At 36.0% G+C, this 14,821-nt stretch overlaps 1 protein-coding gene across 20 annotated transcripts in view; it reads right to left on the reverse strand.

Moving 5' to 3' along the window:
- Window positions 1-406: 406 nt before the first annotated feature.
- LOC120450361 (glutamate-gated chloride channel) overlaps window positions 407-14,821 on the reverse strand; it is a 49,782-nt gene continuing 35,367 nt past the window's right edge. For 11 of the 20 annotated variants that reach the window (XM_044006191.1, XM_044006187.1, XM_039633343.2 and 8 more), the window contains 7 exons: window positions 14,382-14,519; window positions 12,903-13,055; window positions 9,289-9,503; window positions 7,648-7,698; window positions 5,285-5,881; window positions 1,838-1,948; window positions 407-1,516 (listed from right to left, as the gene is read on the reverse strand). In XM_044006191.1, the coding sequence (XP_043862126.1) occupies window positions 1,370-1,516; window positions 1,838-1,948; window positions 5,285-5,881; window positions 7,648-7,698; window positions 9,289-9,503; window positions 12,903-13,055; window positions 14,382-14,519 (1,412 nt within the window). In that variant the 3' untranslated portion in view covers window positions 407-1,369. Of the gene's footprint in view, window positions 1,517-1,837; window positions 1,949-2,388; window positions 2,392-5,284; window positions 5,928-7,647; window positions 7,699-9,288; window positions 9,504-12,902; window positions 13,056-13,766; window positions 13,920-14,381; window positions 14,520-14,821 lie in introns of those variants that run through there. The other 9 variants (XM_044006199.1, XM_044006197.1, XM_044006185.1 and 6 more) reach the window with 6 other exon arrangements.

Below are 14,821 nucleotides of genomic sequence, written 5' to 3' on the forward strand. Positions count from 1 at the left end.
CATTTTATCTAAAATACTTGGGTGTTAGTTTTGTGAGTTTATAGTTGGGTTGGCATATGCTTCGTAGCTACTTATGAGAGTTTTATAAAGATTCGTGTCATATATTTTTTGTAAATATTTTAGTTAGCTTCGTTTATGTTTCTTCTATGAGCTTTGATATGTATTTTAATAAAAGTTTTTAGGCAATTCCTGCTGCTACTTAAAAAGGCGTTGATGGATCAAATGAAATGAATCTCTGAAGGTGTTTGTTTTGTGTGAACTATTTTTCTTCGTTACCTTCTTATAAAATGAGTTTATTTTATACGATTTTATTTCACCCGAATCTAAGTTTAGGAATGCTTTAATTGTGGTCTACTTTGCGGCGGTTTCATTTTCGTGAATCAATGCGATGCGTTAAAATCAGGGCTGGTTTATATATCGAACATTTATTGAAAAAATAAACAGAATTTAAATAAACATTTAAATCAATATTATATACAATAAAGCGTAACGTAAAAATGTGTGTGATGAGTAACAATTCGTGTGTTCTGTTTTATATTCTTTGACATATGCGGAGGCATTTCAACTCATCGAATTGAATTGAACAAAACTGGGTTTTAATTTCATAATATTCGACTAGAGCTGTTTGTAAATATATAACATCTATAGTATGTATATGTGTATAAACAGGTTGCATCATTTCGACTACTCAAATAGGTTAAGCCTTAAAGCTGTTTGGTTTGCGTTTCATATTTCATAGTTATAGGCTAGGTCTTTTTATCTTCTTGGATCGTGTTTTTTGGTACTTTCAGCATTAATTTGTTTGCTTATTAAATTGTTTAAATATTATATATTACAATTGCTAGACAGTGTTTCTTTGGTTGGTATAATTAACTAATGCATTTTCGAGCATATGCAAAAATTTGCAAATTTAATTTAAAGTTTTTTTGTTGCTTTTTTGGTTTGTTTCTACTATTTTTAAAAAAGGCAGTCGAAAATGTTTCTTTCGTATGTTTGCTCATTTGCATAAATTTAACTGTCGTAAATATTAATTATTAACAACTCATTCATTTATTTATTTCTTTTTCCCCATTAACAACTCAGTTTAAACTAATTTTTTCATTTTGACGTTTTTATCACTGGTTTTGTCATGTTGTTGCCTTTTAAAAAATCGTTAATGAATAATTAGATGTACTTTGTGTTTCCCTTTGTTCCATTAAAATTAGATGCTTTGCAAGGCCCTAGAATTTAGCAAACGAGTTTCCATGTCGGTCTGCATGTTTCTCTACAAATTACTTTACGGGTTTTCTGGCTTTGCTTCGGCAATTTAGCGTGTTCAAGTATCAATATATGTATGTTTATGCTTTACTTGTAGTGTGTTTGCTTAATTTTACGAAAATCCTTTATAGTGTACAAAGAAGAATATCAGAAAAATGGCATAAGCAGTTGGAAATGTAATTCTAGCGATGACATCGATCGTCTTGGCCACTCGAATCGGATGCGGTGGCTCTTTTTTCCGCACTTGAACGAAACATGTCTGCAAGCAAAAGGGAGAATTGTAAATATGTGTTTGAGGTTCAGACTCTGAAAATAAGTTTCCCTTTGAGAATACCTCTTCCCAAAGTTGCATTCAAAGTACTTAGTATTTATTTTCATTCTAGACAATAAAAACGTTTTTCTATTTCGCAATATTTAAAATATTGTATTCATTTATTTTCTTTTGTGGTTATTTAAGTTACCAGTAGAATAAAGATTTCGCAGTATTTAAAATATTATATTCATTTAAGATGAATTATAGTTCTTACAAGAAACTTATTTTCAGATTTGCTTATGTAGATATTTTGGTATATATGCTCACCTCCGTGGCACATCCATTGTTCGCCGAATGGGTGCACGGACTGTTGCTGCCGCCGCAGGTGGTGCATGCCACGATTTCGTTAGGTGCCCCGGCGTTTTGACGCTTTTCGCCCTGATAGACGGCGGTAAATTTAAAAAACTTATTTGTTAATTTTGATTGGACCATGGTGGTGGTTGGCAAACAAGTTGGCAATTTTACAAGTCAAATACAAGTGGTGAAAAAGGAGTTATTTACACATACATACACACACATACGCATACGCATACGAAAAAAAACGTAAAATTGGTTTGGCGGTTGCAGTTTGGTTATATTTTGGTTGTTTGCATTTCGTTTTTGCAAAAACCCAGCAAAAAGCGTATAAGTATGTTAAAAATATATGAAAAAAGGTAGAAAAATATTTGATTTATTAAAGTTTATTCGACATGTGGCACAAAAATTGAAATTTAACACTACGAAATTTATCACAAAAGCGCTTGGAATGCTTTTACATATTTAACTACAGAAATAATTTAAGAAAACAAGTATTATTATTAGTAGGTCGGCATACTTACGGGCTTTTAAATTTAATTTATTATTTGTATTGTAATTATGTCAGTGGCAGCAGTTGAAAAAGCAAAAAAGAGCAAATTTAATTTTAATACACGGTTTTCTATTTATAACCACAGCGCATTTAATATATTTATTGATTTTTTTCAAAATGGTCTAATTGTATTTTGCACGTACAGTATTTTATTTATTTGTTATTTCTGTTTAAGCTATAGCAGTTTGAGTAGATTTTTGTATATTGTTTGATATGAGAATGGCATGAGAATTTTGCTGTGTTTTCATTTTGGGTGGGTTGAAATTAAAAGAGGCACAAATGTGATGAAAATTCAAATCCAAATTTAAATAACACTTAATATCACGTTGCTTTTGTTGTAGGTTTATTATGATGTGGACTGCTTATTTGGATCGAATGTATTTAATGATTGGTTATGAACACATACAAGGTTAGTTTAGGTAAAATTCTGTTGAGTTTTGTGCATTTTATTGGGTGGTTTAAAGCGTGCTCTATTTTGGATATAACGATAGCAGAGGTGTTGGGTTTAAAACTGGTACTTTATATACAGGCTGTTTACTATACAAGCACACAGAGAAAAATCAACTAATGTGTAGCAACTATATTTTACTGCATATATATTTATGTTTAAAGTTGAATTTATATTTCCGCTCACAAGTATGCTACAATTCATTGCAGCTACAGTGGCACGTACTGCCCAAGTTGCATCTAAAAACGCCAACGAACCAGGGGAAAAATCAGGCGATTTTCCTGTGAATTGGGGGCGGTTGGGTGGGTGGGCGTTTGGCTGACTTGTCTTTGTTTGCCAGCAGCTGGCGGCCATTTGCCGAGTGCACAAATGCCGGCAAAGGTGGCCGGTGGGGTTGCGAGAATGGAAAAGTGGTGGAAAACAGGAAAAAGGGGAAATGGGCTGGGAGGAAACAGTTACTTAGGGAAGATGTATTATGCGGGTGTGTTTAAGCAGCCAGAGAGCCGGATAACGTGGCTGACCTAAATTAAACAAGGTGGCTGTGCCAGAACTTTGCTGCTCGTTAGTTTCCTTAAAATCAACAGACGCTTTTAATGATCAGTGGATAAAATAGAATAGTTTAATGTTTTTAAAAACGATTTGTGATTATAAAGGACTGAGGCAATATATTTAAGGTTATTGCGTTACTTAAAGGTCATATATCATAAGAACTATTATCCGAAAACCCTATTCAAAATCTTTTTGCCCGAGAATTCTTAAACACTAACAGCACTCGTAAATTTTACGTTAAGTGGTTCCCAAGATGCTTTCTCAGCAATTTAATTTTATTAACACAGTACTGGAAAAATGTATGACAAGCGAAGATTTATGTATCCAGTGCAATTATCATTGGGGGCAAAGCGAAAGTATCTTTCTTCGTGCATTTTTTCAGCTCTCCGTACTTTTCGCATTTGCATAAGACTCCCAAATGGAGGGAACCCGGGCTCGAACTTTTCCGATGGAAAATCCTTCCCAGAACATTTTCGACAATTATGATGCATGTACCGACGAGTTTTATTTCGTTTTCATTTTCATTTTCGTTTCGGTTTGCTTTCTTTCGGCCAGGGTCGACCGCATCCTTGGCAGCCATTTGTTTGTTTTCCACTCTCGTGTCGTTGGTTTTTCCGGTGCTCTCGGGCTCATTACGGCATTTTCCACTTTGGGGCGCTCATGAATAATTATCTTGTCCTGTTGCGGCCCAGTCATCCCGCTGTCCACCTGCCTGGGCGCCAATTTAAACGCGTACACCATTTTTAATTTACATGCTAATGGTGGAGAACATTTTCCCAGCCACCTTGTTGTCGACGGTTTTCCGCCTTTTCCCGGCTTTTCACCACTGGCCAGGCTGCAACTCCTTCCTGGGCTGCGTATCCTGGTGTTCTGGTTCTGTCGGAAGTCGTCGTCAGCGTTTCACAACTTCCCATAAAATAGTTTTGCTTTTCGGCAGACGGGTCTTTCATCACGCCCACTTTAGTTGCTTTTATTTGCTTTTGCCGTTGGATTTATATTTCTATCTTGATGGCGGTTTCTCCTCTTTCATTCCGATAAGTTTAATTCACTTGGGGACTTTTGAGGGAAGTTTAGTGATTTATGTCCTGGAAATCGGTTGCAAATCTAAAGGACAAAAAGTCTGATGCAAGTGTCTTAGCCACCATGGTGTAAAACAAACATATCTACTGCTTCTGAGCTAACAAACTTGGAGTTAAGAATTATTCTACAAATATTTAAATTTTCTATTTACTATACACGAGTGTATTCTATTTATTCAATTAACAAATGTTGGGATACATACTACTACTTTTAAGATTAAATATCAATACTTATTATATTATGTTTTCATTTAAATCAGAGCATTAAGACAATTTCGTAAGCCGGTTAAAACCCCTAATGCCCTAATGACTAAATCACTTAGGTGAAGGGTAATTAGTTGAGAAAACATCTTCATTGCTTGAATTTGATTCGGTAGAAGACAACCCGCCAGCCAGGCTGCTCTTAGCCCTAATTGCTTAACCTTGCTGTGCCTTTGGCAGCCATTACCTCATGTCTAATGCAGTTTACTCTTGTTAGTCATTGTTAGTTTTTCATTTAAAGTTCAATCGCAAGTTTGGGGAAAAATCCAACTTTGAGTGTGCGTGTTTGGGGGTGTTTGGGTGCATTTAGTGGGTGTTTTTTTTTGGGCAAATGGCAATCAAAATAACCGCAGGCAATCAAGTTTGGCCAAACTTTCCTCTTGCTGACGTTTTTCTTTGGCTGTGTTTTTTTCTGGTTAGTTATTAGTCGGTTGTGCAAGCAACAACAAGAACGAATGTTAAGATTTTTTGTGGATTTTTAAGGTTAGTCTCGGGGTCGATTCTGGTTTTCTGGTGTGTCCTTTACTCACTGTAGTTTCCACATTCTCGAATGCATCGCTGTAAACCGAGGCTGGTGAATTGGAACGTGAGGCCTTCCTGCGCGGCGGTTTCAGCGGCAAGGACAACTGACGTTCTGTCATTTCCATATCCTGGTTGGGCTGGGCTTCCGCCTCCAGATCGGTCTCGGCCTCGATCCTTACAACCAAAGCCGGTGTACTGGTGGCCACCGATCGGCGCAGTTTGGTGCTGGACTCCGGCTCCTCCGGTTGCTCCTCCCTCAGCTCGTCCTTGAACTTGACTTTGGTACTTGTAACGCCGGCTGTGGATCCACCGGGCTCTTCGTAGATATGCTCAGTGGGTCGACCACTGGGATGAGGCGATGTGGAAGTGGATGGACTTCTGGCCGCTTTCCGTTTTATCGAACGTGCCCTCAAATTCTGGACAGCAGCTCCAATGATTCCGCCATGGGCCTCCTGCCAGCGCATTCCGCCGCCGAAGAACTCTTCCGGATCGGTGGTCCTTGGGGTTCCAGGCGTCGCCACCGAGGAGGAGGCGGCCGGGGTGCCACTGGACATGGGCGTGGCACCGCCCATCATCGACATAGCCGGCGTGGCAGCGGCGCTTGCCTTTTCGGAGGACAAAAGCGGCATGAAATTCGCGTTCGATTATTACCTACAGAGCAGGTTGGTTGAATGGGGATAGTTTTTGTCTTGGTTTGTTGTTTATTTGTTCTGGATTGGTTATAGCTTTGGTATCTTGAAAGGTTTTTCGTTTTTGAACGCGGAGAAGAGAAAGACAATTTTCGGAGAGAGACACACAGGTGGTTTTAGTCAGGATAATCGAAGGCCACAAAAGTAATTGTGTTAATTGATTGGCATTATCAAGAGCGGTTACTTGGAGTCAAGCAGTTGTGGTGAAATGGTAAAGTAAGTTGTTTAAAAGATTCCACTACTAAGTGGTCTATTGTTTCTCTTCTTTATAGAAATTAGTTTTAGCTATTAGATTTATGAAAAAATCTCTTAAGTTTGGAACGACCTCTCATTACAAAACTTTGTTCAGTTTTCATTATAGTTTTTATTTGTTTTATTTTTTATAAAAAGTTAAAGTGTAAAATACATATATATCTGTCATGCTTTTTGAATCTTGTTAAACTGTTTCCCGCCTATGAAAAAACAGATATAATACATTTATTGCTTATTCGATGTTTCGGGTGTCTTGTTGTGGATTGCATTAGTGTTTCAGTATTTATTGAAAAACATTCAAATGCACAAAATGCACTAAAACTATGCGCCTAAACAAAAAGCTTTCAAGCAAACACTGACAGCGGAAAATAACCAAAAAACAAAATTGCTTCAGCTACTTCTTTTTAGTACGATAAATAATAGCGGCCAACATTTCCGGCACGATATATCGCTATGTTTTTGTTTTAGTAAACCAAAGAAATATTTGTTTTTTTAGTGGTACAGGGCGTGTCAGAAAATCAATAAAGAACTTAATTTAAATGTATATTTTTTCAAGGCAAATTTCAAATAGAGAAATTAAAATGTAAATCAGGGGCAAATAACAGAATTGATTTATAGCTCTTTCGATATAATTTTATCATATATGTAAAAGGAGAAAGAATTTTTTTCCATAATTGGTGATCATTTTTTCGCTTTTTGTTACAATTTTTTTTCGTAACATTTTTCCCAATTGTAAGTGACCTTAAAGTGTGTTTTATTGATATAGATATAATTTTTTGCATATATTTTTCATCATGAGTTTTTATTTGTTGTGGTTGTAGTTGTCGTTTCTGCTGTTGGTTGTGTGGAAATAGATTCTTCAAAAACAATTAAGCCACGCATATCAAGTATACGCACGATTGGCTGTTAGGTGTATAAGTATATTACGAGTTGATTTATGATTGATTCAAAACGAATTAACGTAAATAAATTATGAAAATAATCGTTGTAATCAATATGGAGTTATATACATTGAAAGCGAGTGCGAATCTACTATGTAATTAGGTAATTATTTAAATTTGAATTATAGTTATTGTAATTTTCATTGGTTTTCCGTTTTGGCTCGAAAATGAAATTAAACACTGTTTTTGTTTTTGGGAAACACAAAAACCAAAATCGAAACAAAACTTTTTCAATGCATTTCATCAAAGCGAAATTCGCATGCCATTTTTTCTTAGGTTTACATTTCGCTGTTTTTGGTCAGGGGAGGGGGAAGAAGGACTTTTCGGTGGGTGTACCAGTGTGGGTGTGTGTTTACTTGGCTTGTGTGTGTTAAGTTGGTTTTATTTTTTTTGGTTTGCTGCCGGTTGCTGCTAAATGGTTTTGTTAAAGTTTTCTGTTTTCTCAGGGGCGGGGCGGGGGTGGTGCATGAGTTGTGGTTGATAGCTTACCAAAGGACTTGCAAGAATTACTCCGATCCTGCTTAGTACTGCTGGAAGACGCTGCAAAAATGTACACAAAACAATGTTCATACTCAAAACACACTTTAAGTTTGATTTGGTTGTCATTTTGGTTGGGCTAAGTTTTGGTTTTCTGGTTTTCTGTTTGCTCAGTTCTCACTTAGCTGCTAGTTCTGAGAGTAAGTTAAATTTGGCTGGAGGTTATAGTTTCGAATAATTGCGTATCACTAAAATTGGGAACAATGTTCGATTCTTTTTTGTCGTTTACGCTTACGTCTTTCGACTCTCTTGGTATGAAATGAGGTAATTTTATGATGCATGGGGCTAGAAAGTGGCATTTATTTAAGTGGCACCATTAGCTTTGTTGATTCATAAGCTCTTTAAAATGATTTTAGTTATTAATCTCATTAAACATGCCACTTAAATGAATTCCAATATATAGGATTACAAGTTCGTAAACACATCAAAAAAATGCTTAACGTGCATTGTTAAACGATTTGATCTTAATTCGAAAGGTGCCTACGTAAAAACATAATGCATATTTTATTGGTTTTATTTTGTTTTATCAATTTTAGTGTTTGTTGCTTCATTTTCGTTAGAAAACAATGAAAACATAAATAACATACCTACCTACGGCATGTAAAACACTTGAATTATTTTTTTATTATTCATATTATGGCTGGGTTTTGTTAAGTTATTTTCAAACTAATTGGCGATGAATAAAACGCATTGTTTTCCTTACGAACGATTGTATAATACAACACTTAGAAAATAATTGAAACATAACAAAAGATGAATGTACAAATTCTATCAAAGAGGAAGAATGGTCTTTGGGCATTTCTCGGGGTAAATGCCACTTCATTGGGTTAATAAAATGCAAACAAATTAAACAACTGAGCATCGGCACAATAAATACACATACATCGACAGTATCTTCATAAAGGACAAAAATCAAAATTCAAATCAGAAGTGTGTGGACAAAAATCAAATGTAAAATCGAGCTATTTCGGTATTCTTAGGGCACACAAAGTTACGTTTACTATAGTTTTAAAAGGTTGTTTTACAAAATGCTAAGTTTCGGGATAAACACAAAGTGAGTTTTTATAGCGAGCATCTTGTAGTTGATAATGTAGATATGGCAATGGTTCTATAACTAAGGACCATTAAATAAGACTGGACAGTACACGGATAGGTGATCAAAGTTGGGTGTACGCAGATATAGAGAAAGGAAGAGATATAGACGGATATATAGCGAGACAGAGAGAAAGAGGGGGACGCAACACAATGGAGGATATCGAATTGTTTTCGTCTGAGTTTTTATATATATATTTTTTGTTTGTTTTTATGACTTGGGCTCAGGTGTTGCTGGCTTGCTAAACAAAGGAAGAACAAATAACTTGAATAACTTATATAGTACGAATGTTGGTAGTTGTGTTCGCTGTGTGTTCTTTTTTATATCGTTTGCTTAGTTTTATTTATATATATATATATAAGTATATATACGATTTTTTGTTGGCTTTGCACGCTCATGTAAAATTCATATTTAATTGCTTTCAAAATGCATACGAAATTAGCTTTTTTCTTGGACGGGGCTGCCTGGTGTGAATCGGATTAAATGATTATTTAATTTACCTGTGTTACGGGATTCTCGCCAGGCCGATAGACGACGTTGTGCAGGGGTCGCTTTCGCCCCACATAATTGACGCAGACGAATTCCAGCAAGGAGGCGTAAATGAAGCACATACACACGCCGTCCCAAACGTTCATCGCCGTCAAATTAGAAACAACCGGCAAAGTACTCCGGAAACCGTTCGAGGTAGTGAAGAAATTCAGCATTGTTGTCACGCCTTCATTCCGGTTGTCAAAGTTGATCCAAGTTGTTTCGAGTTGTTGTTTAAAGTTGGGGATTGTGGATGGTAATTGTAGAGAAAGTTGTATTAGCCGTTTGACACGTAATTAGAAAAGCATTGCATACTTTGGGGCTGGGGCAAACGGGTGTCAAGGACGAAAGGATGTACATATGTAGAGTATATTCTATGTGGTAATTAATTGAGTTGTTAAGAGGTTTTGTCATATGTACAAAAGGTTTTAATTTTATGTCCGGTTTACATAGAGAAAGAGATTGTTATCATATCAAATTGTGTTCGGTTTATCAGTTTGCATTTATTTGGTGATTTATAACTGTGCAAAAGCTAAAGAAAAGTAATCAATTCTACTTATTTTATAAGGAGCATAAGTTCTATATATGCGAAAATGTATTCGTGTAATATTTTTCTTGTTGTTTTATCGAATGTTAGTTTTCATAGTATTGTTCCGGATGATTTGTTATTTATTATTGGTTTTAATTGACTCATGTTTATGTATGTTATATAGTTTTTTAATTTATTTATTTATGCTTTACTGAAATTTATTATTCTTGTGCCGTAAAACTATAAAAAGCTTTAATATTTATTCAACCATATAGGAACTTGAACTGGTAAATATAATTTAGCACCTACAAAACTATGCTGTAGTAGCTTAAACACATTTGTGTAATTGGTAATCCATTAATTCACATTTTTTGATTTTCTTGTTTATGATTCAGATTAATAAATTAATTTATGATAATTATTTCGTTTTATTAAACCTAAAGTCAAAAACAATAAATAATATTTGATTCCGCATTAAAAGTTATTTATCAAAATCATGTGTTAAATTACGTAAATCCATTAACTCAGCTTTGTGTGCGAATTACTAAGTTCCTTGCTTCATTAATCAATTTTTCACATTGGCATTAGCAGCAGCGTAAATGAAATAAATCAGAGGTAATGCTCGCATTTAATATTAATTATTCAGCTCACAACCGCCATAACAGACATAAAAATGCTATCGACCAATTGCAGCTGGATATGCAACATTATCCATCTTGGTTGCCTAATTAGTTGCGTCAACGATTCTCTAACTAGTTTGGCATGCTGCAAGGAACTCTTGCTGCAACCGCATCGCTGCATCCACGAACCACATCGATTTTCAATTTGCCAGCGTTCTGGTATCCGCCCTACTCTTACCAAGAAATCAAACGAAAGAAAAAAAAAAATACAGAGGGAAATCTCAACGCTGCACTCAACTGCAAATGCTTCGAGGAAAAGCTCGAGCTGCGAGCTGCGAGTGGGTCACAAATGAGGCAAAAAGGATGCTGCCATGCTAAGAAGGAGGAGCTGCTGTGAAATGCATGCTATGTCAGCACTTTGACTAACAAAATGGCATCGCTTGCCTTGGAGTCATTTCGCCGTTTTTTGACTATTTATTTATTTAGTTTCCTTTTGTCATTGAAATGTCGTTTGATTGTGTTTGCCCTGTGCAGACAATGGCAGCCAGAAATAGAATTATCCTTCCCCTCCTTCGATTTTCACAATGCTATTTGAGTGCCATTTCATCGTTTTGTCATCGGAGGATTCAAGTGCATTATTACTGGAAAATTGTTTAAGGATCATTTCAGCAACTTAAAAACGTCACAGCATAGATTTAAAATTGAATTCATTTTTTCAGTTTTAACTTGAGAGTTTGCACACACATGAGTAATTTTAAGTATAACTATAACATTTGTTGATAACTTTATGCGAGGGATGCTAATATTCCCAATTCAAATTTGGTAAATTGAACAATGATTTTAGTATATATATTTTACTGCATTTTAAAGTAAAGTCGAAAACTAAGCTTTTTCAACGCCGTCTGCAAGTTTTTCATCCTTGCCTTAACTTTGTAGTTTTTGCATTTCACGCACAGAGCGCTCTGTTCTATTTGTCTAGTCCATGCTGGCCATATGGCTTATGCATAAATCATCATGTATGATGTGACCACCGCTCCACGTCATCATCATCATGATCCAAGGGATGTGAAGTTTGCCACAAGCCGTGTAAATACCAGGATACGGCCGTGTCCGTGTTTCTGTGTCTCCTGCCCCGATGCAGATGCCAACGACGTAGGATCCGGATGTTTCGGCTGACATTCTCTTTGCTGCTTTCATTATTTTCATTTCGGCTTCCCTTGCCCACATTTGGCGGGGTTAGAACATAGTAACCGCATTATCCTTGCCTCACTCTGTGTTCAGTTGAGAACTATACCAGCACCGAACTTTGAATAATATTATTACATGCTCTTAAAATCCTAATAATACATCTTTTAATTACAGCTTAAACTTCATAAATTAATATGGCTCTTTTTGAATTTCATATTCTACCAATGTATATAAAATATTTGGAGTTCCCTTCTGTTGATATTTATAGCAAGGAAAGTAATTAAAATGTTTTCGTTTTGTGATTATAATTAAGTTTTAATGTTTATACTGAAAAAGTTGTTATATTTATTTACTAGATTCGTTGAAAAGTGTTTACAAGGTAAAAGGAAGCTTTTCCGACCCTATAAAGTATATATGTATAAGCTCCCGTTCAGGATCAATAATTGAGTCAATCTAGCCATGTCTGTCTGTCCGTTCGTCTGTCCGTCCGTCAAAATGTCCGTATGAACGTCGAGTTCTCAGGCCCACAAACTGCCTTCAAAAACTGCGACGCTCACAATTTTCAACACGGGCAAAAAGATTCTTTTAATAGTTTTATTTGTTTGTAATTTTTTTTATTATATTTATTATTTGAAATATTGGATTTTTTTCTATTTGAATGTGTGTGCTGCAATCTAATTGAACATGAATTGTCGTATTCTTGTTTTAGCATGATGTATGTATGCTTCAGTTGATTTTCGTATATGGTTTCACTGAAGCTTCTCAAAGAAAAAAAAAGCTTAAAAATGCCTAGTTTAAGTTAAGAAGTCATGCAATGCACAAGGACTCAACGGAGTTGGGCGATTACCAAATACGAGTGCAGGAAGTAGAAAAATACAAAATGAGAAAATCAACATTGGTAAAATCAGTCCAAGTAATGGATCGAAATGAAAAAGGAATCCATTTAAATGGAGCGGCTAGCTAGACTTGATCTTTTTATGAGTTTATGAGTTAAATGTTCCTAAGCTGTTCTAAGCTAAATCACTTCTTTATTATCATTAAGCTTTGGCCAATTGTCTCGTGGTTGCGTTTAAATTTGGACTAAAACTCACTGGACTGCTACAATTCGTTAACGACTAAAATGTGATTTGGACTGTTTTTTCATTGGTTTGGAAGACTTCGATTTTTGTTAGGTTTTCTGTTTGCTTTATTGAGAACTTGGAACTTCTTTCGAAAGTTTTCAATTTGATTTTGTTTTTTTTTTACGTACCGATCATAACACGGGCTGGGACTGCATTCCATTCCAGCCAAAATGTGATAAACGACGAGGTGACCAATATAATGCCAGGTATGAAAACGGTTGTAAAATAATACGCACGATCACGGGTAAATGTCAACTCGACCTGTAGGCAACTGTAATTACCTTAAGAAACAAGGCCGGAATTATGCATTATGCAAATTCGGCCAAAGGTTAACACACGCATACACACAGAGACAGACAGAGAGAGATAGAAAGATAATAGATAGAGAGGCCTATTTGTTGGAACTATTTTCCACAGAGGACCTTACACTGTACTTTTCCCGATTTTTTGGCTTACTTCGGCTAAGCTATACTCATACTTTCAGAAGGAAACAAATACGTAAAGCTGTAAGTGATGGTAAGGTGAACTAAACTTGTGGTTCGGTAATTTGGGTAATGCTTTCCAGATTTTTGGGTGGGATGGCTCTCATTCAAGGAACAGAACCCATGCAGCAAACCTTAAAGTCTAGGATCTTTTTGGTGTGGGCATACTTTGAGTGGGCACTGTATTTCAAATAAATTACTACTACGTTGGCCGCATTGAAATGAAATGGAAAAGTGACAATTAGAAATCATAAAATGTACAAATTACTTTACAGAAGGGCAATCGAAAAAGGCAAATGCTACGAAAGGCGGAAAGAAAATCAAATCAATTGATTTTTGGTTCGGTTAATTTCTTAAAAGTACGTATTTTTATTAAGAGTATTTGGTTTTGTTTGGTGTGAGAGATATAGAGAGCGAGGGCAAAAATTGTTTATGGTTTTTGGTTATGGGTTTTTGGTTTTGTTTCTTATTTTGTTTAAATTGGTTGGTTGGTATTTTTGGTATTGTTACCTATCATCGATCTAGCTGGCACGGCATTCCATTCTAGCCAGAAAGTTATAAAGGACGACGTCACCAATATAATGCCGGGTATAAAAACGGTGGTGAAATAGAATGCACGATCTCTGGTAAAGATTAAATCGACCCTAAGACAGCTGTAGTTCCCTAGGGGCATTATTTTTTGCATTTCGGGTATTTTTTGTTGGTTGATTTGTAGCGTTTTTTATAAGAGAGTAGGTGTGGGAAGGTAGACAAAGAGTAGACCATTAGATAGGCATTGGATTTATTTTTGTAGATTCGTTGCTAAAATGGATAAGCTGCAAAGCAAGTCTAGCCGAGATCTGAGACTACGTAAGTAAATAAGAAAAATAATTAATATTTTAAAGCCAAGCCAAAGAATGGAGTACTAAACTGAGAAGGTCCGTTTTGTAAGAAAACCCTAAAATAATTGTATTGAATACGCCTTCTTGCATGTTGTACAAAGAAAATACCATTTTACCATCAAAAACACAACGGTTACTAAATAGCAAAACATTTCCCGGTTGTCATTTTTTTGGCTAATACAAAGTATAAGCAAATGAAGTGATTGGCATTCGATTACTGGCAATTCAGATCCCAATGACTTACCTCTCCAGCTGTTCTGATCGCAGGCCGTCGTTTGATTCTTGATTAAGTACGCGTTCAAAGTGGTCAGCGATGGACTCTTTCGCAGGGTATCTTCGTCGTTTTTCCAGACGTACTTGATTTGGGCCTCCTCGTAGGAAACTGCATAAGGATAAACGAGAAATTCAGCTTTAAGAATCACTGGTTCGCACAATTAGATTACATTCTCAACCTCGAGTAAGCCCATCACAATATCATTAATTAATTAGATTAATCTAAATAGGCGGGCACACACAAATGCATATTGTCTGAGCCATTTGTTTTTGGGGCTCGAGGAAGACCAGACCCAGCAAATTAAATCATATTTGACAAACAAGCCGTGACAAGCGGGCAAAAGGCGAAATGCGAAAGGCGAAAGGCACAACACTTCGATGGATGTTTCCCCACTCATAGATGACAATCTC

Source organism: Drosophila santomea, chromosome 3L, assembly GCF_016746245.2.
Source record: "Drosophila santomea strain STO CAGO 1482 chromosome 3L, Prin_Dsan_1.1, whole genome shotgun sequence".
Classification (NCBI taxonomy): domain Eukaryota; kingdom Metazoa; phylum Arthropoda; class Insecta; order Diptera; family Drosophilidae; genus Drosophila; species Drosophila santomea.